The 26,167-nt window shown below is 49.6% G+C and overlaps 2 protein-coding genes across 3 annotated transcripts in view; both read left to right on the plus strand.

Moving 5' to 3' along the window:
* The window catches only part of SLC5A3 (solute carrier family 5 member 3), a 29,551-nt gene extending 20,593 nt beyond the window's left edge, over nucleotides 1–8,958 (plus strand). For both annotated transcript variants that reach the window (XM_053916855.1, XM_045195471.2), the window contains exon 2: nucleotides 362–8,958. In XM_053916855.1, the coding sequence (XP_053772830.1) occupies nucleotides 700–2,856 (2,157 nt within the window). In that variant the 5' untranslated portion in view covers nucleotides 362–699 and the 3' untranslated portion in view covers nucleotides 2,857–8,958. The remainder of the gene's footprint in view (nucleotides 1–361) is intronic.
* MRPS6 (mitochondrial ribosomal protein S6) overlaps nucleotides 1–26,167 on the plus strand; it is a 59,127-nt gene that overhangs the window by 20,587 nt on the left and 12,373 nt on the right. Inside the window, exon 2 of the mRNA XM_053916862.1 lies at nucleotides 23,657–23,796. Within this exon, the coding sequence (XP_053772837.1) occupies nucleotides 23,657–23,796 (140 nt within the window). The remainder of the gene's footprint in view (nucleotides 1–23,656; nucleotides 23,797–26,167) is intronic.

Consider the following 26,167-nt stretch of genomic DNA (forward strand, 5'->3'; position numbering starts at 1 on the left):
GTCCCCTGTGAAGGGGTTTTAGATCTCGGTGCCAGTTCCAGTCTGAGACATTACAGTAAAACAAGAAGGGGCAAGGTCATGGCAGCAGTTCTCAGTTGCTGGCGAAGTCAGGCCAGTTAATTATGAGGTTGATGAATTTTTGTTCTTCATTCAAAATGATAAATATTTTCACTGACTTTTAAGTATCAGCTGTGATAGTATAGATTGCGCTTTCCTGTGGAAATGAAGTATATTTTAAAAGTTTTTTTCCCTTTTTATAAAGAATGTCTTGTGCCGTTTTTGCTAGACTGAACATTTCCTCATGGAGTGGTGAGAGCTTCCTCTAATTCAATCTTTGTCTTTTGTCTTTGCTGCCTTGCAGGGTTGGTACAGTAGGCTTCACTAGACTTAGCTGCAACTCAGAATTTCTCCTCCAGCACCTGAGTAAATGCTGATGGTCTTGTGGAGAGTGGATTAAGAGTACGAGCTAAGTTCTCAATTCCAATTAAGAAGCGGAGGAAAATTTAAACTGTCTCCTTCAAAGTTTATCACAGCCACCACCATCAAGACAGCAAACCAAAGGACAAAGACTTTGACCTGCTCTGTTGCTCTGTGTAGTCCAGTTCACGCATGGTTGACAGACTTGGCTGGGTTACTGATGAGTAAATAAAAAGTCGGACACTTCTGTCATTGGACACCTTTATTCACAAAGTGACCAAAATGAGGGCTGTTCTGGAGACAGCAGACATTGCCATAGTGGCCCTGTACTTTATCCTGGTCATGTGCATTGGCTTTTTTGCCATGTGGAAGTCTAATAGAAGCACCGTGAGCGGATACTTCCTGGCCGGGCGCTCTATGACCTGGGTAGCGATTGGTGCCTCTCTGTTTGTGAGCAACATTGGGAGTGAGCACTTCATTGGGCTGGCAGGATCTGGAGCTGCAAGTGGATTTGCAGTGGGCGCGTGGGAGTTCAATGCCTTACTGCTTTTGCAACTGCTGGGATGGGTTTTCATCCCCATTTACATCCGGTCAGGGGTGTACACCATGCCTGAATACTTGTCCAAGCGGTTTGGTGGCCATAGGATTCAGGTTTATTTTGCAGCCTTGTCTCTGAGTCTCTATATCTTCACCAAGCTCTCAGTGGATCTGTACTCAGGTGCCCTCTTTATCCAGGAGTCTTTGGGTTGGAACCTATATGTGTCTGTCATCCTGCTCATTGGCATGACTGCTTTGCTGACTGTCACCGGAGGCCTTGTGGCCGTGATCTACACAGACACTCTGCAGGCTCTGCTCATGATCGTGGGGGCGCTCACGCTCATGGTCATTAGCATGATGGAGATTGGCGGGTTTGAGGAAGTTAAGAGAAGGTACATGTTGGCCTCACCCAATGTCACTTCCATCTTGTTGACGTACAACCTTTCCAACACCAATTCCTGTAACGTCCACCCTAAGGAAGATGCACTGAAAATGTTGCGGGACCCAACAGATGAAGATGTTCCTTGGCCTGGATTCATTCTCGGGCAGACCCCAGCGTCAGTGTGGTACTGGTGTGCTGACCAAGTCATCGTGCAGAGGGTGCTTGCAGCTAAGAACATCGCGCATGCCAAAGGCTCCACTCTGATGGCTGGCTTCTTGAAGCTTCTGCCAATGTTTATCATTGTGGTCCCAGGAATGATCTCCAGGATACTGTTTGCTGATGACATAGCTTGCATCAACCCAGAGCACTGCATGCGAGTGTGTGGAAGCAGAGCCGGGTGCTCTAACATCGCTTACCCACGGCTGGTGATGAAGCTGGTTCCTGTGGGCCTCCGGGGCCTGATGATGGCGGTGATGATTGCGGCGCTGATGAGCGACTTGGACTCGATCTTTAACAGTGCCAGCACCATATTCACCCTCGATGTGTACAAGCTCATCCGCAAGAGTGCAAGCTCCCGGGAGCTCATGATTGTGGGGCGGATATTTGTGGCTTTTATGGTGGTGATCAGCATCGCCTGGGTGCCAATCATCGTGGAAATGCAAGGTGGCCAGATGTACCTTTACATTCAGGAGGTAGCAGATTACCTGACACCCCCAATTGCGGCCCTGTTCCTTCTGGCAATTTTCTGGAAGCGCTGCAATGAACAAGGGGCTTTCTATGGTGGAATGACTGGCTTTGTCCTTGGAGTGGTCCGTTTGACACTAGCCTTTGCCTACCGGGCCCCAGAATGTGACCAACCTGATAACAGGCCGGGCTTTATCAAAGACATTCATTACATGTATGTGGCCACAGCATTGTTTTGGGTCACAGGACTTGTTACTGTAGTTGTTAGCCTTCTCACGCCACCCCCCACAAAGGAACAGATTCGTACCACCACCTTTTGGTCTAAGAAGAGCCTAGTGGTGAAGGAGAGCTGCTCCCCAAAAGATGAACCATACAAGATGCAAGAGAAGAGCATTCTGAGATGCAGTGAGAATAGTGAGGCCATCAACCATGTCATACCCAACGGGAAATCCGAAGACAGCATTAAGGGCCTTCAGCCTGAAGACGTTAATCTCTTGGTGACTTGCAGAGAGGAGGGCAACCCCGTGGCTTCCATAGGTCATTCTGAGGCAGAAACACCGGTAGATGCTTACTCCAATGGGCAAGCAGCGCTCATGGGAGAGAGAGAGAGAAAGAAAGAAACAGAGGATGGAGGCCGCTACTGGAAGTACATAGATTGGTTCTGTGGCTTTAAAAGTAAGAGCCTCAGCAAGAGGAGCCTCAGAGACCTGATGGAGGAGGAGGCCGTTTGTTTACAGATGCTGGAAGAGCCTCCACGAGTTAAACTAATACTAAATATTGGACTTTTTGCTGTGTGTTCACTTGGAATTTTCATGTTTGTTTATTTCTCTTTATGAACTTTTAAGGATGTGATGAAACACTAACTTAAGAAAATACTGGTCTTTGAAAGAAAAAAAAAAGACTTATGTAATTGTTGCATCTCTCAGGCATTGTTTACGCTGTAGGTTTTAGCCAAATTTTACTTAGCAGAACATCATCTATTCGCAAGACTTTATTTTCCCAGAGATGGATGAAAGTAAATTTTCAACTTAAGTGAAGCAAAACTTGTTTAACAGACTGAATTGTGCAAATGTGGTTTAAAATTTTTCATACCAAAGTAAGACCAATTATTCTCATAGAACACGTAGAGCGGAGTATGTGCTAAGATTCTCGAAAAAAGTACGCTGTCTGCACTGCCAGCTCGCGGTAGATCTTCTTAACCTGGAGTGGGGTGCTTGCTTGTCTCAGAGTTGTCTTCCTGTCTCTGTAACCCCTACTGCCCTTTAAAAAGAACTGAATTTGTAGACATTCTATAAGCAAACACGTGCTGAAAATCTAACTGATGTGCTCGTGAGGTGCTTGTTTCAGGACAGGTTGGTTAGGTGCCAGGTTCATTTGTCCGTGTGAGCCTGTGGATTCTGATTGCCAAAAGAAAGGAAGAGTGTCTTTCTGTAGTGGTTCTGTAGATGCAGTGTTGGGGAAAGCTTGTTCCAGCTCCTCCTTTCCTACTTTTGAAGTTCTGCCGAACCATGCTCAGATGAGCGCCACGCCTGTCTTTGTAAAGGTTCTTGTGGGGGCCGTGGTCAAGTGACTGGGGGGAGACTAAGCGACGTCGCTGGCGATCTTCACATTTACTGGCCAGATGGCGGTTTGTCACATGGTTTGGGAATGAGCAGCCTCTAAGCAGTGTTGAGTCACCTTAGGCTAAACAGGTGACTGCTCAGAGTCCACTAATTCTCTAGATGTGTTCTTGTCACTTGGCCACATTCTTTATTGGCCAGATGCCTTTCCGTGCAGATCCCGGGGGAGGGCGTGTTCAGACGTTTGAGGACCGAGTGACGGTGTCTGGGTTCCGTGTTGCCCTGCTTGGTCAGCTCACGATCTGCCGAGGCTGAGTTTTTAGAGAAAATTCAATTCTGAGGTCATATTGTACCCTTGGTAAAGTTTTTTTTTTTTTTGACCTGCCTTTTCAAAAGATTTGCCATCTGTACCTGGCCTCTACGTTTTTGCTTAAAAAGTTAAGTGACTTAGAGCATGAAGGTGTTTTGGTGTGGAGTGGCCATCGGTAGCAGAAAACTCAGAGTGCCTGCTTTGCCCCGGGCGGGCTGTCGGAAAATGTTTCCACAGAGCAGAGAGGGTAGCATGGTCAAAGGTGCCGCGAACGGGCACTGCTGGGCCTGGGGGCACGCCTGCGGAGAACAGGGCGGTGCCCGTGTGACAGGTCCCTTATCTTGTGGCTCGGTCAACGGCTGCGTCCTTCATAGATGGGGTCACTCTCCACAGGCTGGCTGCCCTTCACGAGGAGAGGGTGCAAGGGTGGTACGGAGTGGGCTCCGCATGTACACAGTTCGGAGTGTGCGTGCTGCACCGTCCTTTTTGAGAGCTCCAGGACAGGTGAAGGAGACTAACTGTGTAACTACTTTCTTTGACTTTTCTGTAATCTCTGAGACTTTTTAAATTGCATGATTTTATTCAGCTTTTGATCCTTAGGGAAAATTATTACTTTTTAGGTACTTTTGTAGATTTTGAATCAAAACTCAGTCCTAATGACTTTAAGTTTTTTGTATTCTGTAAACCAATTTCTTAATTAATGATGGACTTGATTAGTCCAAAGTTGATTTAGAAATGATTGGATTGCATAATGTCTTTCCATTTCCAGGAAGCTTTCTGATAGACTGAGTCTGTAGAAGAAAAAATAATTCATGTATGACTAGCATGATTTTTGAGAGCTTAGTGTGCCTTGCAGAGTTTTTTTCTCAATTTGTAAGTTGGGGGCCAAATAAATAGGACTGTCCTTTTCCTGTACAGAGGCTGAGACTCTGACATGTCTTAGGTCACAGAGTCCACTGGAGAGAACAGATAACCGGGTCCCAACTCTGGACTCACGGTTTGTCCCTTTCTTAAAGAACTGTTCCTCCTTTGAGACAACCTTTCAATATTTGAGGAAATAATAGGATCTTAGATTTTCAAATTGGCGTCAGGCTGTGGGAATTGAAATTTTCTTTGAGTGCATCTCAGCAGTGAGGATGGACGTACTGGCTGGGCAGCCTTCTCACCCTTTTTATTTACAGCATTGATGGATAGGTGATGTTTCTGTAGACACCCCCCCTTTCCATGTTCAGTCCTTGTAGTTTGGAGTATTAGGGTCCCCCTGTCTTCTCTGTGCTCTTGTCTGGGTATAATATGTAAAATGCATCATCTTGTGTCTGTCTGTATGTATATAGCAGTAGGTCAAGTTTAGAGTAATAATGCCTGTAAATAAGGAATGACTATTAGCATATCCATTAGGATTGTTTATTCTTAGCTGTGCAAACATCACTTTATTTAGACTGAAGTCCCTGGAGCTTGTCCTTATTGCTCCCAGTAATAGATAACGTGCTTGAAAGTGTATGATTTGCTGAGTGCAGCTTTGTTTCAGGGGTTCATTCTTCAGTCTGTGTTTCCTTGGAGTGGTCGCTCATGGGGTGATAGCTATACATGGTGTACCCTAAGCTAGCAAGATGTCCAACTCAGTGGCTCCTAAGTGATGACATGAATCTGTAGACATTAACATGTATGCATTTTTATATCGGCTTGAGCTAAGGTTCAGAATCGAGGGAGAGTAACAGAGTCAAAACGAGGTGAGGACAGTGGCCTTCGAAGGTGTAGAAAGTGCTGTCTTACCTGCTGTTAATGGCGCCCCCAGCTGATTTTTGTCCTTTCGGGCAATCTCCGTCTCAAGACCTGATGAGAAGACCTTATCACTCTGGTGTGCAGAAGAAATATTGGCTCCTTCACAGGACCTCTGATTTCTCTGCTTATCTGAAGTTTGTTTTTGTCCTGCCACCCCAAGATAGTAAACAGCTTTTGAAGCACTGGAGCCAGTCTCTCTTTTCCCCTGGGCTCTTCTCTCAAGGTGAGGTTCTTTGTCTCTCTTGGTTTAGCTTAGAAAAGCATCAGGCAGTAGCCGTGGTTCAGCACCTCCAGTAATTCGCAGGGACCATCACTGAGTGAGACTTCACACTAAGAGTTGAGTGCAAAGGCTGTGACTCAGTTTTCTAACCTGAGGCTAAGCGGGGCTGGGGGAGGCTGCAGAGGCTCACCTAGGGCTGTAGGTGTCTTTGTCTCTGCTTTTCTCAGCCCTTTACTTCCTTCCCTCTACTGGGCTTTTGGGTCTTCCCTCTGTTTTTGAATGTCCTGTGGGCGAATCTCTCTCTGCCACCCTCTCCACTGGCTGTTGGTAGCTATTAAAAGGTTAGGCCTGTCAGTGGCTCCACCTGGCAGAATTCTACTTCCTTGATTTCCTTCTGCTTTACCTCTCCTGTGTCATTTCCATCCGGATGTGACTGGAAAGGACCACATGGGTTTCTAGTAGTGACACCTCACCATTCCCCAGGTTTGCATGGAGAGATGTATAAAGACCATTCCTGTTAAGTTACGGTATTACAGAGACTTGCTGGGACAACGTTTTCCTAAGGAATCAGAGAAGCTGCTCAGTGAGATGCCAAGAAGAACCTGGGTGATACAGAGTTAACAAGTTGGCAAAGAACACGCGCAGACGTACAGTTACATTCACTGAGCTCCAGAACTGGAAGGAGTGTCTTGGCTCTCAGCTACTTTGCATCCCCCCGCCCCCCAATAGATTAGGGTACCAGTGAGTAAGGTCTAGCCTGTTAAACCCTGGTTTGACATTAAATATTGTAAAGTATGAGTTTATTAACACATTTGAGGTATTAAAATGACTGATATTTGAGGTGATATTTTAGTAGAAAAATGCTTTTAGGCTTCAGTATTCATAAGATTTCTTATTAGCCAGGTGTTACATTTCTTAAGTCATTTCAATGTTAACATTAGCCTGAGTAGACTTCGCTAATAAGGGTGTATTTCTGTTCCCGCATGTACCCACCCACCTGCCATTCAGAGACTGGGCTTCCCCTTCACTTCTCTTCCTTCACATCCCTTTAATTCTTCACCTGTTCTCTCAGCGCTCACCAGACTCCTGTTTTGATCTTTTGTCAGCTTAGTTCATTGTCAGGCTTACTGCTTTAGTGTGCAAAAGGGCCGCTTAGCCCCTGGTGAGGAAACTTGTATCCAAATAATGATGTATTAATTATAGAAGTGTTTAATACCAAATCTCTATTAGCTTAAACTGTTATTCTCAAAAATAATTTCCTCAGACTTTGTGTTTACTGACAATAAAAGCCCGAATTCAGTATGTTTTCTCTCAGCACTCCTTTTAGAAAATTAGGGGGACAGTAGTTAAAACTCCTGAGTCGCTTTGAAATGATGGCACCACAGTGCAGAGAGGAGTGGAGTTCTGACGCCAGAAAACCTTGTTCTGGCAATAATTAAAGGTGAAAAGTCGGCTGAGCAGTCGGCATGTAGAAAAGCCCTTTTACTGGTGAGGTACAAAGCTGGATTACACGGGGAGTGATCTTTTGATTTTTACACCTGGTTAGACTTGGTTAACACTTCAGGGCTGCAAACTCTTTTTCCTCCGTTAAGGCCACTTCTGTTCATTTGGGATGATTTTCGTCTAGCTCTCCCCTCTGTTAGAAGACTACATGTTCAGCTACTTTGACTACTAGAACACAATTTAGCTAAGGTTCACAGTAATTAGTGTGTGTGGCCAGTGCTGGGTCCCACTCCGCTCCTCACCCAGTCTCCTCCGGAAAGGTTTTCATGTAAACTGCTCCCTCTGATACTGGGAGCCAGACTTTACTGATTCACCTTTAATGGGATGTTGTGAGAATTGCTGTTATTTACATTTGTTTCCATCGCAAATCCTTTATAAAAGCTAAGGTTTTGTTTTGGGTTAGGCACCCCATTTACATGGTAATTAATGTCCTTAACCATTGGCATATAGTCTTTTATTCAGAAGTAAACAAAACATTTGATGGATCTGTATCATCACCCATTTCATGAACTTTATTTTCTAGGGGAGTACCATAATCTGAAGCTGTCGACCTGAACCCTCACCCTTGCTGTATGTAATGACTTTTGAAGTTCCGTTTGGTTACTTGGATGCACAGCATGTTTGCAGAGGGGGATGCTAGAATAAGTAGAGCAACTGAAGAGCAAGTCAAGACAAAGCACAGTGGTCTCAGATCCTCTCTAGGGCGGCAGCTTGGAAAAGCCCTGTACTGTAATTGTTGCCCATGATTGCCCCCCCCCCCCCACTGCCAATTCAAGACATTGGGTAGTCGGAGAACTCTTATACGGGAAATGTATATTTCAGTGATTTTGGCAGTAGCACAAGTTGACAGTAGACAGCCATAACCTTATTGGAGGCTCACGTTTCTCTATCTTGGTAAACTCACCTTGACCCTGGTGCTGTGGATAGAGGAGTGCTTCATTTTTGTTTGACTCTGGACTAACTAGTCTGGGTAATTTTTCAATGTATCAGTGTAGCCTAGACTTTTTAAGTGGAATGTTCCCTGATAACTCACTTGTTGTGATAGTTGGAAACTTACATTAAGTTCATTGCTGTTACTGAAATCCCAAATTGACAAAGGCCAATGATCAGGGTGTTCCCTAATCAGCATCTGCAAGTCCTGTGTCTGACTAGTGCCTTCTGGTTGCCGACACTGACTCTGCTGGTTTACACTTTTCCCTTCTTGGTTGAAAATTGCTACAGTTTTTCTTTTTAAATTTTGTTACAGCTTGTGAAAGAAGTAAAAGTAGCTTTATATTTACTTACTTTATATGCAGCCTATAATTTTAGGTTCAAGGAAACCAGGTAGCTTAGTTGGTGTCACAGCTTAAGTGTTATTTATCTGTATTTGTTTCTTTAAAACATAAAGTTACTTATATTCTGTGAGTATATTTTAACTTTGTTTTCCAGTGTAGCTTTGATAGGTGCATCTGAGAACTTGTATGTAACAAATTTCACATTCCACAATAGGGAAAAAGCTTGAGATCCATAGAAAGCACAAAACCCTGCTCCCACACATGTGTGTCTCCACATGCAGAAAGCACAAGAGTAGCAGTGTTCTCGGTGTCCCGTAAGTGCCAGGCGCAGAGCACAGCCGGCACGGGGAGGTCAGGACGGAGGGACATGCCGGAGCCCTCTGGACAGTGAGGTGTCTCGGTACGGGTCCTGAGTGGTAGCAGTTCAGTCTAATAATTGGAGTGAGTTTGTATTTCTTTGGTGGAAGGAGACAGTATAAATGTCAGGAATGCTATATTAGTTATATTTGGGGATCACTCGCTAACATGGGGTTTGTGGGCTCTGCCCTACAGTCTGGAAGTAAAGAGACCAGGACAGACTCGCAGGTTTTGGGGGGACAGTTTGAGAAACTTGTACTGTAGAGCCTCTGGAGGGTTTGTTTCATCAACAGTGTCCTGAAAACATGGAGAAAGTTAATATTTTAAGAGGGCAAATATTTCTTGGTGTTCAGTAATTTGTATTGGTTTGAAAGTAAGAGACGAAGTTGTCTTCTGTGTTTGCCTGGCTGCGTTTCACAGTAACAGAGCAGAACTTGACCCAGGTGTCCTGAGCGGCAGACCGACTCCAAGACAGACCCCCCCGTTGAGCTGCAGTGCTTTTCCCATTGGTTCTAAGAATCTAAAGGGCTCTATTGCCTGCCCCCCTCCTTGCTCCCAGACTAGATCAGTCTGTGAATGAGGGAGCAACAGGAGACCATGGTGTGTTTTGTTCCGCTCAGTGCTGCCCTTACCTTGCCCCGAACCTTCTCCACCTGAATAGTCCCTCTTTGTCATGCATGAAGAAACATGTCACTGTCTTGGGTTCTGCTGGTATGTCAAAAGGTAAAACTCTCAGGATGGGAGAGAAGTAACTACCTGTGTTCCCACTCTGTCTTGTGTATCTGTCTTCTTGGGGAAAGACTTAGTCAGTTCCGATCATGTGGAGTGAGGCTAAAGCTGGTGCACACTAAAGAGACAGGCTGTAGAGCAGTTAACCTGACACTGGGGGCGGGGGAGGGCTTCTTCTCTCCAGCAGAGTGCAGCCGGGTGTGTACCTGCAGCACGAGGTGGGAGTGTAAAACCTCAGGCTCGGGGGCTGAGGGACAGGAGTGCCAGAGATGCAGGCAAGGAGGTTTGAGGACCACCTTGGCTGAGCACTACATGATGAGGCAAAGCAGTTGGAACCTGTTCGTCCTAGGGTGTGTATGTTTTGTTCTGCACCTTTAAGTGTTTTAAATATAAGCGTTTGCAAGAACGCCATGCTTCTCGGGATTCTTCCGTCAGAATATCTTTTGTTAATAGTTCCATGGAAAATTGCTTTAATTAATCTAGGTGAAGCAGTCCTAGCAGTGTAAATATGTATAATTAGAATTTTCTGATTTCACTGTGAGATTTCTAACTTTTGAGTGGCAGACAGATCAAGTCTTTGCTCATGGATTTTTCTGTGGGGTAGTTAAGATACAAAAGCTTTATTTTTTTTAATAATGACATACTACTTTAGTGTCAGATGATGGCGTGGAATCTGTTCCCCTGCCTCCCCCTCCAGTACTGCTGCAGTTTGTAGACTGCCCACAGAGAGTCCCGGAGCAGAGCGGGCACTGCCCTGCTTCGCGCGGGCGTCCCGTTCTCTGTGGGCAGCCACGCGTGCGCTGTGGTGCGCTTGTCACTGCTCTTTCGTTTGTTCGGTTAGGTGGCTATCAAAAATAGTTGCTGTGCAAAAGTTAGTAGTCTTCTTCACGAAGAAAACCAGTTCCTTTTTAAATATCCTGTGAAATTGCTTCCTTCATTTCTTTATTTTTAAGCCAAATGTCAGCAGAGTACTGCTGCTTTTATCTAGTAATTTTGATATATAAGTATTAATGCATTTAAAAAAATGTCTACATTGAAAAATGTGTTTTCAGTGTCCTGCCTGTTGTGCTTTGTTTGGATTTTCGGTTAAAAGGCCAGTCTGCGCACTGGGGGAGTGTAGTGTGCGTGGTGTGCGTGTATCATTTCACCCGTGCCGCGTCCCGGATCAGGTGCAGTGGTACATGAAGTTGCTGAGTTCCTGGTGAGTGTTCGGAGTTCATCAATTTCTGGCATACCCTTCATTGTCTACGGCTTTTTAATTTTTTTTTTAAGGTATAACTAGTTGGGTCCATCTCATACTGTGTTTTAGTTGCAAGCAGAAAGTAGAACTTGCTATAAACCAGGTTGTTTCCTTATTGAAAGGAATACAATTGAAATTGTAGATTTAGGATTGTTAACCATATATGACAATTCTAACTTGACTATTCTAACCTACTGTATACAATCTGATTTTTAAAATTGTAGACATGTATGATCTTGGTTTTAATGTTTTTAAAAGTGTTACTGTTTTTAAAAATGAAAAAGAAGCAAATCTGCTAAAGAGCTGTTGGTCTTCATTACTGACGCTGTAAAATACACTGTCGTTTGTGTGCGCTGTGTGTGACTTGCCAGCTGCTGCATCAGCCTTCAGAAGTATTTGGAAATTTAAGATGAACTGCATTTCTTGCAAAGTATATTCCTTTCTGTGGTATTTTTGTCCTGTAACTGAAGTATAGTAATTATTTTATGGAAATGTTAGCACTTATGTACCAACTTTGAATAAAATGAAAAATTTACATCTCTGTGGCTGAGTATTTTCAGTATGAACACATCTGCCATCAGTTTACAACGTCCTGTGTCTCAGATGAAGAGGCTGCACCTCAGCTCCTTTCCTCTTGGCTCACGAGTGGCTCCAGTGAGTTTTCCCCACTGACCACCACTGCTCTTTACCTCTGCCAATAAGGACTCACAGGTGTCAGCTGAGAATGAAGTTCCATGTAACTCACTGAGTGAAAAGCACGCTCTAGTTGTAAGAACAGTATGAAGAACCCAGAAATTGTCATCCAGGTGCACCAGTAGTTCACATTCTGCCACGTTAGCTCTGTCATCCTCTCCATCATACACGCTTCTCTGAGCCACGGGAGCGTAAGTTACAGACTTCCTTCCCTTTCCCCCACCACGTGTGTGGGGGTGTATTTCCTAAAGACAGCCTCTCATCTGGTCACCGTGTAGTTAATCAGTATCTGGGAAGGAACAGCGATACATTCCTCTGTATGAGGGGTGTCAAATTCATTCTCATCAGGGGCCACATCAGCCTCGCGGTTGCCTTCAAAGGGCCGAATGTAACTTAAGGGTAGTTACATTTACACAGTCCGAAACAGTTAAGCAAGAGCTCAGAGCTGCCACCGGGTAGAAACCAGGTGGAGGGCTGGATTCGGCCTGCAGGCCTTGTTTGCCGCCTGTGCTCTCTACACAGACGGCATACATTTGACTCCTGTACAGAACGTGGACACGTCCCATCAGAACATCTTCACTGTGAAGTTGAACATGCATACGCAGGCCTTGGGACACTGACATCTGCAGTGTGGAGAATGTGGACGATGACCGTTGTTTGTGGTGTGTCCCTTTGGGGAAATCCATGGCTTGGTCCCCGTGAGCCTCTGGCTGGTCAGCGCACACCCTTGTTTTATGTGTGTGCCTCTTTGAAACCATCATACATAACACTGTTCATGGTAAACGTGGCTCAGGCCGGTAGCACGCTAGCCCATGCCTGCATGAAGCCTGCCTCACGTGTCCTGTCCCTGTAAAGCACATCATGGCCTCCTTGCAGTTAGGGACACCAGACAGCACTTCAGCACCACACTTGGGCCACGTCACACACAGAGCCCAGCCTGTGAAAATGTGGTACTGCGTGGGCCACGGAGAGGACCCTTGTGTACGGTCAGGGGGCTGAGATGAGAGAGCAGAGTGTCACCTGTTGGACCTCGGCAGGGAACGAACGTACGTGTTGGGTGCCTGCATTTTCTGCAGCTCTGTGCTCGCGCACGTCTGCAGGTGACTGCAAATGCAGTGGGGGTATTGGTGGGGTTCCCAACGAGGTTTAGCTCACAGGCTCATTGGCAGGCATGGACCCCACAAATAGAAGTAGTTCAGATTTGTGACGCAAGCTCTCGTGTAACCATCAGCCCCTCGCCCACAGGCTTCATTCCCCTGTAATACAGTTTGGCTTTTTAAGGGTTTTCTTACTGTCACCAAACCCGCCTTTGACTTTCATCCCATCATCCCAAGTTCTGCCTCTGTAGTATCTTCCATTTGCATGAAGTTAAATATTTGAGATAAATATATTAAGTCTCAAAATTCAGCGTAACTTCCGTTCTTTAGCATGTGCAGCAAAGGACATAGATTTCAGACCCTTTACCGTCTGGGTCTTTTGGGGGTTTTTGGACAATTTTGAGGCAATTGATGTCCCCTTTTGTACACGGCCTCTAAGTATACTGTAGCATCCCAGGGTATACATGCTGCTGTAGGAACGGCCGTAGGAATGAGGAATCAATAGAACAAAATGAGGACCGCTGCGCCTTTGGCTTCATTCTCCTGATTCTAGTGTGAAAGTTCATCGTCACGGCCGTGGCAGATTCTCTTTCATGGCACTGTCTACATGGCACTTGCTGACTCAGTTTCCAGAAGTTTTCATAGCTTTTCCAGTCTGGATTTTATTGTAATATTCCCTGTACTCTCTAGAAGTTGAACATCCACTGGGTTAAAAAAAAAAAATTGTTGTTATTACAGGCCAAGGCTCTTCAGAAGTTTAAAGGCGCCTTTGTGAGTCTCCACTGTTATCTTTGTACTTCTGTCTTTCACCTGTTTATTCCTGGTCTTAACTGCATGTCTGTTTTTGACAGGCTGTGCTTTAGCCTCATTCTGCACCTTTCCCCTCCCCCACATGTTGCTGTTTTCCTCTTCGCAATGACAAGCTTATTGAATTTCATGACTTGGTTTAATCCTACCTTTCTTGCCACTGGAATTAGTATCATTAGCAACTTTCACGTCTCATCTTTCCATTTATCCTTTGACTAACGTACTCATCAAACATTAGTTGAACACACTGCACGTCAGGTTCTTTGCGTGTCCAGCCTCTAGTAAAGATGAGTAAGATGTGGCCTTGAAGAGCTTAGTTAGGGAAGGGGTGTGCTCCTGAATAATGACACTCACAAGATGTCACGGGTAATACGAGATACACGTGTGGTTACAGAGGAGAGGCACACTCGTGGGGAGTAGCTGAATCCAACTGGGTTTGATGCCTCCAGTCCCTCTGCTTGTATCCCCTCTTCCCTGCCCTGGAGGCACACAGTCCCCCTCCCACCCCTTGAATTAAGCGCCAGTGCAGTGGCTTGGTGGGCGGCACTCCTTTAGTCTGTTGTTCAACAGGGTATGCAAATCTGACTCTTCAGAGCCCAAGGTTCTGATTCTGTTGGTGCATACTTTAAAAAATTACTCTTAGCGAATTGATATTTTTGCTAAACCCACACACTGATGCTTAGAAGACTCACCAGATCTAAACAGAATTTTCTTACAACACTTTGATCTCTACTATCAAAGTCCTCTGCCAAGTCTTCCCTCTCTCTCCTTGTCTCCCTGTCCTTCCAGGGTGGCCTCCTCCTGCTCCCCGAGGAGGCTGAAATATCAGGCGCAGGCAGGGAACTGAATTGTGCATGAGGGAGAGCCGTCAGCAAGACAGGTAGCTCATGACGGCCACCTGACTCCTATCGCTATCCGTTTCACGAGCTTTGGCATTTCATGGACCTGCTGCCATAGTAACCAGGACTCCTGCCAATCTTTCTATTTCCCATCTTCTTTTATTCATCTGTATGTGCATCTGGAGGGGGGTGGGGAGGGTAGAAATGGAACTCTCTCAGGAAAAGGATTGTGGATTTTGGGATGCCCTCCAAATAGGACCCTGGGCATCATTTCCAGCTGTGGGAATAGCATGAACCAAAAGTGGTCCCCTGCCGAGATTGTCGTTTCTCCATTTCATGTTTGGGGAGGGCTCCGTTATTTCTGTGAGCAAAGTGGAGTTTTTATGATCCTTGAATTAGAGGAGATTGCTGGGAATCCTTTATTATGTGCAGTTTAGCCAGCATCATTTAGTTTTGGGGGGGTGAGAAGGCAGGCAACTTCCCACTAGAATGTGGTTCTCACCTTTGTTTGCACCTGCGGCACTTTAAAAAGTTATAGTGCCCAGGACTTTTGAATCCCCAGGCCAGCTGAGCAGGAGCATCTGAGGGGAGACCCTACCAGACGGTGCCGATGTGCTCGAGAGGAACCCCTGGCCTTTACCTTTGACTCACCAGGTCAGGAAAGGGTGGGCCAGTGAGCTCCCCAGTCTGAACTTAGATGATGTCCAAATGATACTGTTTGACTTGAGACCTCAGAAACAAGCGGGTTAATTAAGGAACAAAACTGTTGCGAACTACACAGATTTACTGTTAACCTAGGCACCTCGTAGCTGACAACTGGTGAATTCATACAAAGTTGGATCTCATGTAATCAAGACTTCCTTCTTACTGTGTGGGTTAGTACTTTAGATTTATTTGTTCATAGCCTTTTGTTACCAATGCTGGTATTGATACCTGAGCACACACTGGCTGCAGGGGCCCCTTGGATGTCACTGCATTTAAGGTTCAGATGTGCCCAGGTTATGCCTCAAAGGCAGTCAGCCTACCTTGCAGTTGAAGTTTCTTTACTGCCGTCTGCTGCCTTTCCATTGGCAAGTCCGGCCACGGTGTGGGTTCTGTTGGGTTATTTGTGCTTTGTCATTACTCTGTGCTGAACTCGGCAGTCGCTGGGCTCTTGCTCCTCTGACTTCTTTTCTCTCTGTCTTCCCTGGGCTCCTTGTCTTCATCATGGACCTTCAAGAATGTGTTTCAGTGTTAGATTTCCCCAGTCTCCAGAATCTCCATCGTGGGCATGTGGTCTGCTCTTATTTTTCTCATCTCCTTGGTTTCATTGGTCTGCCCTGATTCCAGGACCAGTGGTTTCTGAACCACAGAGGCTCCTGAACCACAGAGTCCAGCTTTCCCGGGCTCCCAAGAGCATAGCCAGCTGCGACAGCTAGGTTGCTGGAGCGCCCCCGCGGGCTGTCCAGTACCCCACGGGTCAGTCGTCACTGGTGAGGCTGGGGGGCCAGTGGACACGCTCTAGATGCCAAGGCAGCGCGTCAGGGCTTTGGCACGGCAGTCACGGGTTATGGCATCGACTGGGGGAGAGCCGTGGGCATAGGCTTAGGGGGGAAATTACTCTTAAACTCAATTTGCCCCTAAACAAGTTTGTTTCTAAAACACCTTTCCGTGGCGCATTGTAAAATAAATGAGATAACAAAACAGAGGCAAAAAAAAAAAAAAAAAAGAACACTCACTACCTAGGGAAAACTGATAACAATTTGCTGCATATTCATCCAGACTTTCTCTCATGTAGGTATACATAATTAACTTTTTTCCTTATGAAAAAAACCTGTAGCATGCTGATTTCTTTTTTATTTTTTAAGGTTTTTATTTATTTTTAGAGAGGGGGACGGGAGGGAGAAAGAGAGAGAGAGAAATATCTATATGTGGTTGCCTCTTGCATGCCCTGCACCAGGGCCTGGCCCCCAGCCCAGGCATGTGCCCTGACTGGGAATCGAACCGCTGACCCTGTGGGTTCACCAGCCGGGGCTCAGTGCACTGAGCCACATCAGCCAGGGCCGGATTTCTTTACTAAAGTATTTTCATGTCGTGATGTAAGAACCAACACCCCGTTTTTAATGGCTGCGTAGTACTCGTGCCATCAGTGAAAACCACTTACTGAGCTCGTCTCCTGTTGGTGGAACGGCTGTGTTCTCTACCCCAGTACCGTCGCGGTGCGCGTTTCCATAGCTACACCTTTGTGCCCCGCCGAGGCGGCGTGCAGTGGGAACCCGGATGCGACTGTGGGGCGAAGGCATTCGCGTTTTGAACTAGTATCCATTGCTAAACTGCCCTCCAGAAAGTTTACATTTTTACCAGCGTGGGTGAGTGAAGAAACTGGAATGTAAATGTTCCAGTCAAAAAATTGCCTCGAGTAGAGAAAGGCAGTGGTTTCTCCCGGCCAAAACACAGTGTTCACACTGCTTCCACCCCAAACGGAAGTCTCAGAATCTCCCGTCCTGCCCTCCGGCTGCGGCCCCGCCCCCACGGAGAGCCCCGCCCCCGCGGGGAGCCCCGCCTCCGTGAGACGGCCCCCTTCGCGGTCTCTGAGCCCGCCTCCGCCACCGGAAGCTGTTGCTCCTCCACATGGCGTGGCTGTCGGCGCTGTCGTTGCCCGTGTTGTCACCTGCCCCTTCTTACTGCCGCGCACGTGCCTGAATTCGCACCTGCCTCACACGTTGTCACCCGCCGGGACTTTGTGCCTCACACCCCCGTGGCTGCCCTTCTGGAGGCGGTTCTCACGGGAGCAACTCGGAGGAACTTGTCTTGAGGAAGACGTTGCAAGGCCTGTTTCCGGGTAAACGCTGGGTTGGGCCTTGAGAAGCGATTTCTCCAAAGGGCGGTTCCATGTGTTTCCGCCGTCCTTCCGGTACCCGCGGCATTGGCTCTGCTGCCGAGAGGCCGTCCAGGTGTCACACGCCACATCCACGTGCAGGGGGTGCGCACCTCCTCTTACAGCTGATTTTGATGGGGGTGCCATCAAACCCGCCCCCAGGCTCTTCCCAGGGTGCCCCGCACCCCCATCAACGCCCTGGTAACGCGGGGGTGCGCAGGAGTCTCCCTGAAGGCAGAGCTCCCGCAGCTCCGCCCGCGAGACCAGCCCTGCGAGTGTCCGACCCGCAGCTGCGGTGTCCAGCGTGACGCCGGAAAGTGCGCGGAGCACGCGCGCCTCTCACGGGCTGCGGTGTTTGCCGCTTTGCCAGCGCACGTCACGGGTCTCGGTGCCTCTGCCCACGTTTGACGCCTTTTCGGTGCTCGGGTTATTCCGAATGTGTTGTAGGTGGCGGCTCACGGGCAGAGTGGCGGAGCTCCGAGTTCTCAGGTGTTTTCTAGCCGCGGGAACACGGAAGAGCCCCTTCCCCGTCAGCCCCACGTCAACGGTGCGCAGGCCTGTTCCGGCCGCCCCGGCGCGTCTGCGGCTTCAGTGTGCTCCGCTTGTTCTCCCCAGTCTGGTGCCGACTTGAAAGTACGCACGTGCTCGGCAGCCCTGCAGTCCTCACGTACCGGAGGACTGCGGCCCGGGTTCGGCAAATCGCGAGGCCGGAGGGCCGCCCTCGCGGGCACAGTGCGCGGTGAAGCCGCCCGGAGCGGCGGGGCGGCCGCGTGCTCCCAGGCCTGCGCGCGGGGGTGGGTACTCAACCTGCCCTCACACCTGCCGCGGGAGCCCCGCGGTGGAGGTCCCGGGGCGTCCTGTGGGTTTCAGGACATTTCCTCAGGAGGCGAACTGCGGAGTGAAGACTTCCAGAGAGCGGCCCTGCCCGGCGTGGCGCCGCGGGGCACCTGCCCGGCCTGCCAGCCGGGTCTGCTCGGGCGGGCGGGAGGCCGCTGATCCGTGTCCTCTCCTTCTCTCTTTCTCCCCCCTTCTCCCCTCTCAAAATAATAAGTAAAAGCTTAAAATGGGGTCTGTAGAGAGCGGGAGAGTCGCTCGCATCTTCACAGACGGTTTCTGACCTGGCTCCGCCTCCCCAGATGCCGCCTGGTCCGGGAGCCGGACGCGCCGCTGCCCGCAGAGGGAGGAGGGCGAGGGGCGGCAGGGGGGCTGCGAGCCGGTGAAGGCGCTCGCTCCGTGGCTTTGTTCGCGGCGGGCCGCGGGGGCGTCGGAGGGCTAGTTGGCGGCACCCGAGGGCCGCTGGCTCAGGCTGTTCCCCAGAGTCTGGTCCCCGAGACGGTGTGGTTGACGGTCGTCTGGTCGGGGACGGAGGGGTTGTTTGATTGGGCCGGCGGTGTTTCCGGGACTCCCACGAGCCCTTGGCCTAAATAACCTCGCCGAGTGCGGGCTTTATGGGGGGAAGTGGAGATGGGTGGTCTTTTGTTTTTCCCGCCCGTTGCCCTCGCCTTCAGCGCAGGAGCTCTGCCCATTCGTCTCGCAAGCTGTGGCCTGAGGGCTCGGGCGTCCCGGGGCCTCTCGGGGACCGTCACCAAGGCACCCTTGCGTGAGACAGCTGTGGCCTGAGCGTAAGTCCAGCTTGTCCCCAGAGTCGTCCTCACTGCCGCGCACTTCCTAGTGTCCCCGAAAAGCCAGCTTTGTTCCCGAATGACTTCGGGGTCATGGGTGGTGCCGGGCAGCCCGAGTCAGCAGCACCCCCCTGCCCAGTGCGGGGGCCGTGCGGGGGCCGCCCCTGCGGTGCTGGGAGTTCGGGTCGGCGCCGCCCGGGGCAGTTGCTGCGTGTCTTCAGCCGCAGCTCTCCGAGCGGTTTCCCACTCACCCGGGAGTTTTCCCCTAAGTCTTCTTTTGTAAACTGAACACCAGTAGTTTCAGTAATTAATAGTATCAAAAACTGATTTGAATTGTGTCTAGGGTGAATTTTCTTTTTTAAAGTATTCAGTGTAATTTTCTTTTGGATAGTGCTTTATCAGGAAATATTTAGAACTATGTAAGCGTTAACATTTATATTTACACATATTTGAACTTGATATTTTTGAAATAGGTGAAATATTTAGTTTAATTTTTAGGTGAATTTTGGATTCTTTTCAGCCACAATGTTAGTATTAACAGCATTTTGGCACTACGTGAAGTAAAGAGAAGAACACCAGCATGTGACTGAGCTCCAGTGTTGTAGCAGTGACCTGCTAGAGAGCTACGTCGCACATGCACAGTGGCTTCAAATTGCATTAGAGATACTTGGACACTTAGGGTTCTTCCAGAAAGCGTGGGGCTGAGTTAGCAGAGTTCTTCTTAGGGATGCACAAGTGACACCGTAATTTACTGAGCAGCTGCTCCAGCGCTGCCCTGTGATGTGGACCGTTGAGACTTGGGGAACGCGCTTGTGTCTGAGACCGACGGCCGTCCTCGGTTCCCCGAAGCCTGTGTGCTAGTGACCAGAGGTGTTCGTAAGTTGGCACAAGCTACAGCACATGCAGAAGTGAGTGGGAGTGGCCCGAAGGGCGCCTGGCGGGGGCGGGGCACTGCAGGCGCTGAGGATGAGGCAGGGTGAAGGCCAGACCTACGTGGAAAGAAGTGTCTGCGCCCCGGCGGTGTTCTGAGAACGGCGATGTGCACGTGGTTCCTGTGACCTTGTGCGGACAGGAAACTCACTGGAAACACTGGGCCGGCACACGAGGAGACACACGAGGACAACGGCGCAGACCTCACGGTGGTGGGTTTAGTAGTCTCTGCAGGGTTGGCTCACTGGCCTGCTAGTGAAGGAGCTGGGGCCAGGATCCAGCTTTCCTCTCGCCCGTTCGCAGTCACTCACGGTTTCCGCCCTGTGGCTTGGCAAGCGGGCATGTTCAGCCCCCAGCCTGTGCCTCCCCAGGGCAGCGTGGGGCGGGGCAGAGCTGCTTTCAGGTGCAGGAGCGGCGTGGCCCCTGGGTTCCACGTTGAACATCGTATTGGGGTGAGCACACGCGTTTTGAAGCCTAAAGCTTCCGTTTTCGTAGCTCTCTCTGTAGTTGGCGCCATGTGAAGGAAGCTGAAGTTGGCCCCCAGGGTTGATGAGGCTGTGAGCTCGGCAGAGACCCTGTGGTGACTGGGACGTCCTGCCCACGTGCCAAGCTTGTGGCCCTGTGGGACTTTATGACCCGTCCCATGGGGAGGTCCTGTCTGTGACTCCGGGGCTCAGGCTCATGGTTTGACTCGGGTGGACTTGAGAACGAGAGGATGGAGGCCTTGCCAGCGTCCCTCAGCCCGTGTGACACGGTGTGGAAGTTAGCCGGAGCGGTGGAGTGGGCTGGCGGGCCACATGGAGTCACTTCTGTCCTTGCCGGTCTGCCTGCAGCAGGAGTGCCGTGGACACTGCGGCACTGCCTGAGCCACCTGTGTTCCTGTAGAGCTGTATTTGCACAGACAGGTAGTGAGCCAGGCTTGGCCATGGGCCCTGGTGTGACTCATGGTGACAGGTCAGTCACCTGGGACAAGCGGGCTCCCTCATAGACAAGACATACTTTTGCCCTCCTCCATCTTTCTTTTTGAGACTCTTGGGTAACTCGAAGTCACAGTGAAGCGAATGTGTCTGTTCAGGCAGCCCAGGGTGTGAGCCTGACGTACCGAAGTCACACAAGATGTGTTTTGCTCTGGTCTTAAGTTACATTCTTACTAGGTAGCTCTCCCCTTTTTTGAGCAGCAGAAAATCTTTTCTTTCACAAGCCCTTACTTTATATTATAAATTCTTGAGCTGGAATTTAAGCAAGATGAGGTATTGAGATATGTTTCTTTTTAAAAGTGCAAACTAAAATTAAAATGTGTGATTTGGGTGGCTAAATAGAATACTAGTAGTAATCAGTCAAAGTTGGATTTAAAAAAAAATCCTCTTATTATTTGGATAGACTATTTACCTACCTTATCACAAGTTAATTGATGCAATACCAGCTAAAGAAATAGCATTTTCAGTGAAATGAAATACTGCCCTGCTGTTAGAGATGAGGCTTCTGCAAAGCTGTGGGAATGCCCGTGCACGATGAGGTGCAAGAAGAATCGCCCCGCGTCAAGCTGTGTGCGCAGTCACGGGGTGGCCGCCACAGACACGCTCACCTGCCTGGTGTCTATGTGAGAGATTCTGGCTCCTGTTTTTATTGGTTTTAGGGAGTTTGTTTTATCATAAGGTTGGTTAAATATGTAGACAATTTTCAGTAGGTACTTTTTCAACCCTAGTGGGCTATCATATGAAAGGAAAGCGACTATTTTATTTCTAAACCTTACAGTAACATTTGGTGCATCCACGGAGTGTTAGTCGTATCCATGAGCAAGATGGTTTACAGGGGCAGTGGGTTTTCTGTGCTTCCTGGAACACACCCGTGAAAATGTCCTGCTATTCCCACTCGGTCCATGGCGAGCCACTGGAAGGCAGCATTTTCTGAGTTCACTCTTGCACGTCAGGACCTCTTTGCTTGCATCCCTTCACTTCTGTCCCTTTCTTGCCCAGGTGTCCCCTGGCGCCCCTCCCCCACTTGCTGTGTCCCTTCCCTCGCCCGGGCCCCTCTGCGCACCTGCTGCCTGGCACTCCTCTCAGCCCTGGTGGCCCCCAGAGACCCCAGTTCCGAGTCCGTGAACCTTCATGTTTCAGTTGAGATGACGCACGTGACAATAAGCCCTGGACCAGTTCCGGCGTAGAGCAGTCACCCTGTAAATCACAGCAGCCGCCATTGTCATTGTCGTTGCATGTAACGTTGTATCCTCTTGCCTGGTTCGCTTCCCTTTAACAAATGAGCATGCTCACGTTTTCCCTTCCCCAAAACACTTTGCTCACACTTACTTCCCCCTCCAGTGCTGGCACTTTCCCTTCACTGCTGTGTCTGCCATGCAGACCGGCATCCTACTCTAGCCCACCTTGCTGAGTGACCACACAGCCACCAAGCCATGGCTTTTCTTTCCTCGCCCTCCTCTACCTGTCCTGGGGAGGCCTCCGTCGCCTCTGTGACAAGGCAGGCCTGGCTTCCCTTGGATTCTTTGTACCTTTTCCATGTGTGTCTCTGATTTCAAGTCCTCCTGTTAGCCCCCAAATGTGTGTGCTCCCCGAGGTTCTGCTGACCTTTTCTTTCCTCCCTACGCCCTCCTCAGTGACATCCTGCTCCGGGGGCCTCAGAGAACCTTTCCCGCAGATGGCCACCGAGTGTGTAGTGCAGCCTGCCCTGCTGGCATGCCCTAAGCCACATGCACGTGTCCCTGTCCTCGCCAGCTGCTTCAGGCTTCCCCGCAGCTGTGAGCTGCACCTCTCTCTCAGCCACCGCACTTTGCTGCCTCTTTGGCTGCACCACCCTCGTCGTCCAGGTCTCACGGGAGCTGGGGCTTACCCCTCTGCAGTACCTTCCAGCAGTTTTCTGTGGGTGCCTCTGCCTGGAAAGAAATTTATCAAAGCATGTAAAGTCTTTATCGCTGGGTGATGGGATTTTATATTGTTTGAATTTTTTTTATAATGGGCATTTATTATTTACTTACTTGTACTCACCCTGTAATCTTACTTCTCAGCCCTCGCTCGTCCCGAACCTCCCTGGTGAGACCCCTGCCCACTTCCTCACTCACGCCTGCGTTCTTGCCTTGGCTCTCTGCTCTTGCAGTCTCCTGTGATCATTTTTCAGGGTTTCCCTCAAGCAAGCCCTCGTCGGAGACACCCCTCCCCGCTGAGTGTGCCTTCACCTTCCAGGCACTCTCTGTCCCAGTGTCCCTTTCTGTGCTCTGCCCTCTGGTCTTCCTCCGTGATGTTTTGTGTTAACCCATTTGTTAGACTGTACGCTCCATGGGGCAGAGACTGGGTCTCACTCGTCCTTTCCCACTCGCGGTTACAGTCTCCCAACTTTTCTTGGTGGGTGACTGCTTTTCCCATGGGCTGGAGTTCTGGGGGGATGGCCAGCGTCCTGCCAAGAGGATGCTCTTCCCCTGGAGTTTGTCCTGAGGCACGGGATACAAGGACTGACCGCGATTGGCGCTGATCCTTCCCGGCCACCATGCTGTGAAGAAGCCGCCAGTTAGTTCCCGCCTCCCAGACCCCGGAGCTGCTCTGGTCCCGGACTCTCCGAGGCCTGGTTCTTCAGATTTCCCTTCGTACCTGTGAGCTACTGCGCATCTTCACAGTAACTGTCAGTCTCTCTCTGTCTCTCCCTTTTTTTAAAGTGTAAGATAGCCAGAAATAGTTTCTGTTGCTTCTACCCAAAGTTTTCTAACGGTAGAGCTGTTGTGATTAGAACTGACCAGACTTAAATCATTCTAGTTCTTACATTGATTCTGATGTACTTTCTTCTTCTTTTTAAAAACAACAAAACAAAACAGCCAGAGACTGCTGCTGCTTTGAAACGGACAATCGGAGCCTTGATGGACAGAGGGGCGATAGTGAGGAACTTGGAAAACCTGGGTGAACGCGCACTTCCTTACAGGATGTCCGCCCACAGCCAGCGGCACAGCAGAGGAGGGTAAGCTTCTCGGTGCATTGCTGAGAGATGCCTTTGCGCAGCTCCGTGAAAAATGCTCTTTAATGAATTTGTCTGAGAAATTGTCATAACTTCACTGTCAGAGCCCTGCCAGGTGGTGCCCAGGTGCTCAGCCAGGCGATGACGGGCCGCAGAGACGGGAGGTGGTAGGCGGTACCAGCCCCAAAGGTGGGATCCGTGTGATCACAGGCCGTGCCAGGGGCAGCGGTGTTAGGGGCTTTTGATTGTGAGGAACTTCTCGTCAACCTAAGTATGGTTTTCCCAGCATTTCTGTAATGTTGGCCTGGAAACTGCCTCGGTGAGCAATGTGCTGTTCACATACTCAGCACAATCTTTGTAGGTATGTAGGTTGCAGATAACAAGCAAAATGTATAACGAGAATGTAGTCCAACCTAATCTACCCTAATCCACTGTCTTTTAAAAAGAGATTTTATTTATTTGTTTTTAGAGAAAGGGGAAGAGAGGGAGAAAGAGGGAGAGAAACATCAATGTGTGGTTGCCTCTTGTGCGCCCCCTACTGGGGACCTGGCCCACAACCCAGGCATGTGCCTGACTGGGGATCGAACTGGCAACCCTTTGGTTCGCAGGCCGGAGCTCTGTCCACTGAGCCACACCCGCCAGGGACAACCTAATCCACCTTTATCTACTCAACCAAACACAGTTTTTTGCGATGGAATTTTTTCTCATAGTATATAGCAATTTACTCAAATGATCCTTTATAGAAATTCTTTGAGACCAGTTTGTTGAGTTGGTATGAAGCTTCTTGAAACCCTGGTGGTATCTTTTTTTGTGCGCCTCATTTCTGGTTTGGGGGAAGAATCTCCTCTTGTTGGGTTTCCTGGGAGTAGGAGATGGGAGGGCGGGGGTCTGTAGTTAGGTGGCGGACAGGGTCCAGGAGGAGAACATTCTGTGGTGGCAGTGTGTCCTTGAGCTCGCCACGAAGCTTCTCTGGTTCCTGCGTCCTGGGACACCGACCTCGGGTGGTGACTCTCCTGTCCACGTTGGCACGGGGACCCCAGGAGATGCTGTCTGGAGGTCCGCTCTGTGGACCCTCTGGGTGGTGCATGTAGTCACGTGCAACCCGTGCAGGTGCCGACCTGGGACAGGCCCGGGTGGAGGCTCACCCTGAGATGGGGCCCGCACTGCCTGTCTTCTCTTCCGATGGCCTCACCTGGTTCTGTGCCAGTGCTCTGCTCCTCCAGAACACCGCTGAGGAGAGTGCCTGTGGTGTTGCTAGGCAACGTGAAACACACAGCGTCTATTTCTCTTCCAGAGTCACAGTAACAGCAAGGGATAGAGGTTGTGTGTATAACATTTCTTTTTTTAAAAAACTTAACCACAAAGGGGTTTGGCCGTAACAGCAAGGCTATGAATCCTGTTGCCCTTATGTTTAAAGAGGCATGCATACATTTGGTCAGGAGCCATTGGCCAGGGTCCCTGATGGAGGGCATGGGGGCGGTAGTGAGAGTGGGGGAGTCAGCCTCCTGGCCACCGCATGCTCTCTGGGCTGGGTGGCAGGAGGGCTGCACCTGCCTGTGTGGAGCGTGGGTGTGACCAGCGCTCCCCATGCACCGTTCTCACCGTGCCTGGGTGCCTGGGTGCCTGGGCTGTGCTGCTGCTGCTGTCTGCGGACCTCACGTAGAGACCCTTGGCACTAACGTGTTCAGTTTTCAGGCCTCTGTAGACGTGCAGTGCGGGGTCGGGTGGTGCTGGTGCTCTTCTGTGGCTGGAACAGATTCAGGTTCTGGAAGGTTACCTGGAGCTGGGCCAGAACGAAGCCCACACTCCTGGGTCCTGACACGGTGCAGGCGTCCCATGTGCTCTGGGCCGTCAGTTAGCTCATCTGTACGTGAGGGTGTGTTGCCCTCGGTTCTCTCAGACTCCCCAGCAGAAGGGAAGGAGCACTCCGAAAGTGTGCGTGTGTGCGCTGTATGTAGACACGGGTGGTGCCGGCCCTGTTGGGGAGCTTCCTGTTTCAGCTTGTTTTTCTGGGCGGAATCGGTGTCAGCTGTTTATTTGGTTTGTAAGGTAATGTTTTCCAAAGTGTGGTCTCTGACCACAGTTGCATATACTCGGTGGATATACTCTGCCGAAAACTGTGGCGTCTGTGTGGCCAGTTAGATGCGGGGTCCCTGCAAGACCCGAGCCTTCCCAGGGGGTCCCAGCCCACAGGAGGTTTGTGCTGTCTGTCACTTTGATGGGGCCCTGGTGTGCCTCCCGAGGCTGGGCTGTGGGAGCTGGTGTGTGGCTGGCTCACGGGGGAGCCTTGGTGCCCTCCAAGAGCTTACCTGGCACGGAGGTGCTGTTGATGCGGTGCGTTTGCTGCTTCACACTTTATGGGGAGAAGTGGTGT

The sequence above is a fragment of the Desmodus rotundus genome, chromosome 2, assembly GCF_022682495.2.
Source record: "Desmodus rotundus isolate HL8 chromosome 2, HLdesRot8A.1, whole genome shotgun sequence".
Taxonomy (NCBI): Eukaryota; Metazoa; Chordata; class Mammalia; order Chiroptera; family Phyllostomidae; genus Desmodus; species Desmodus rotundus.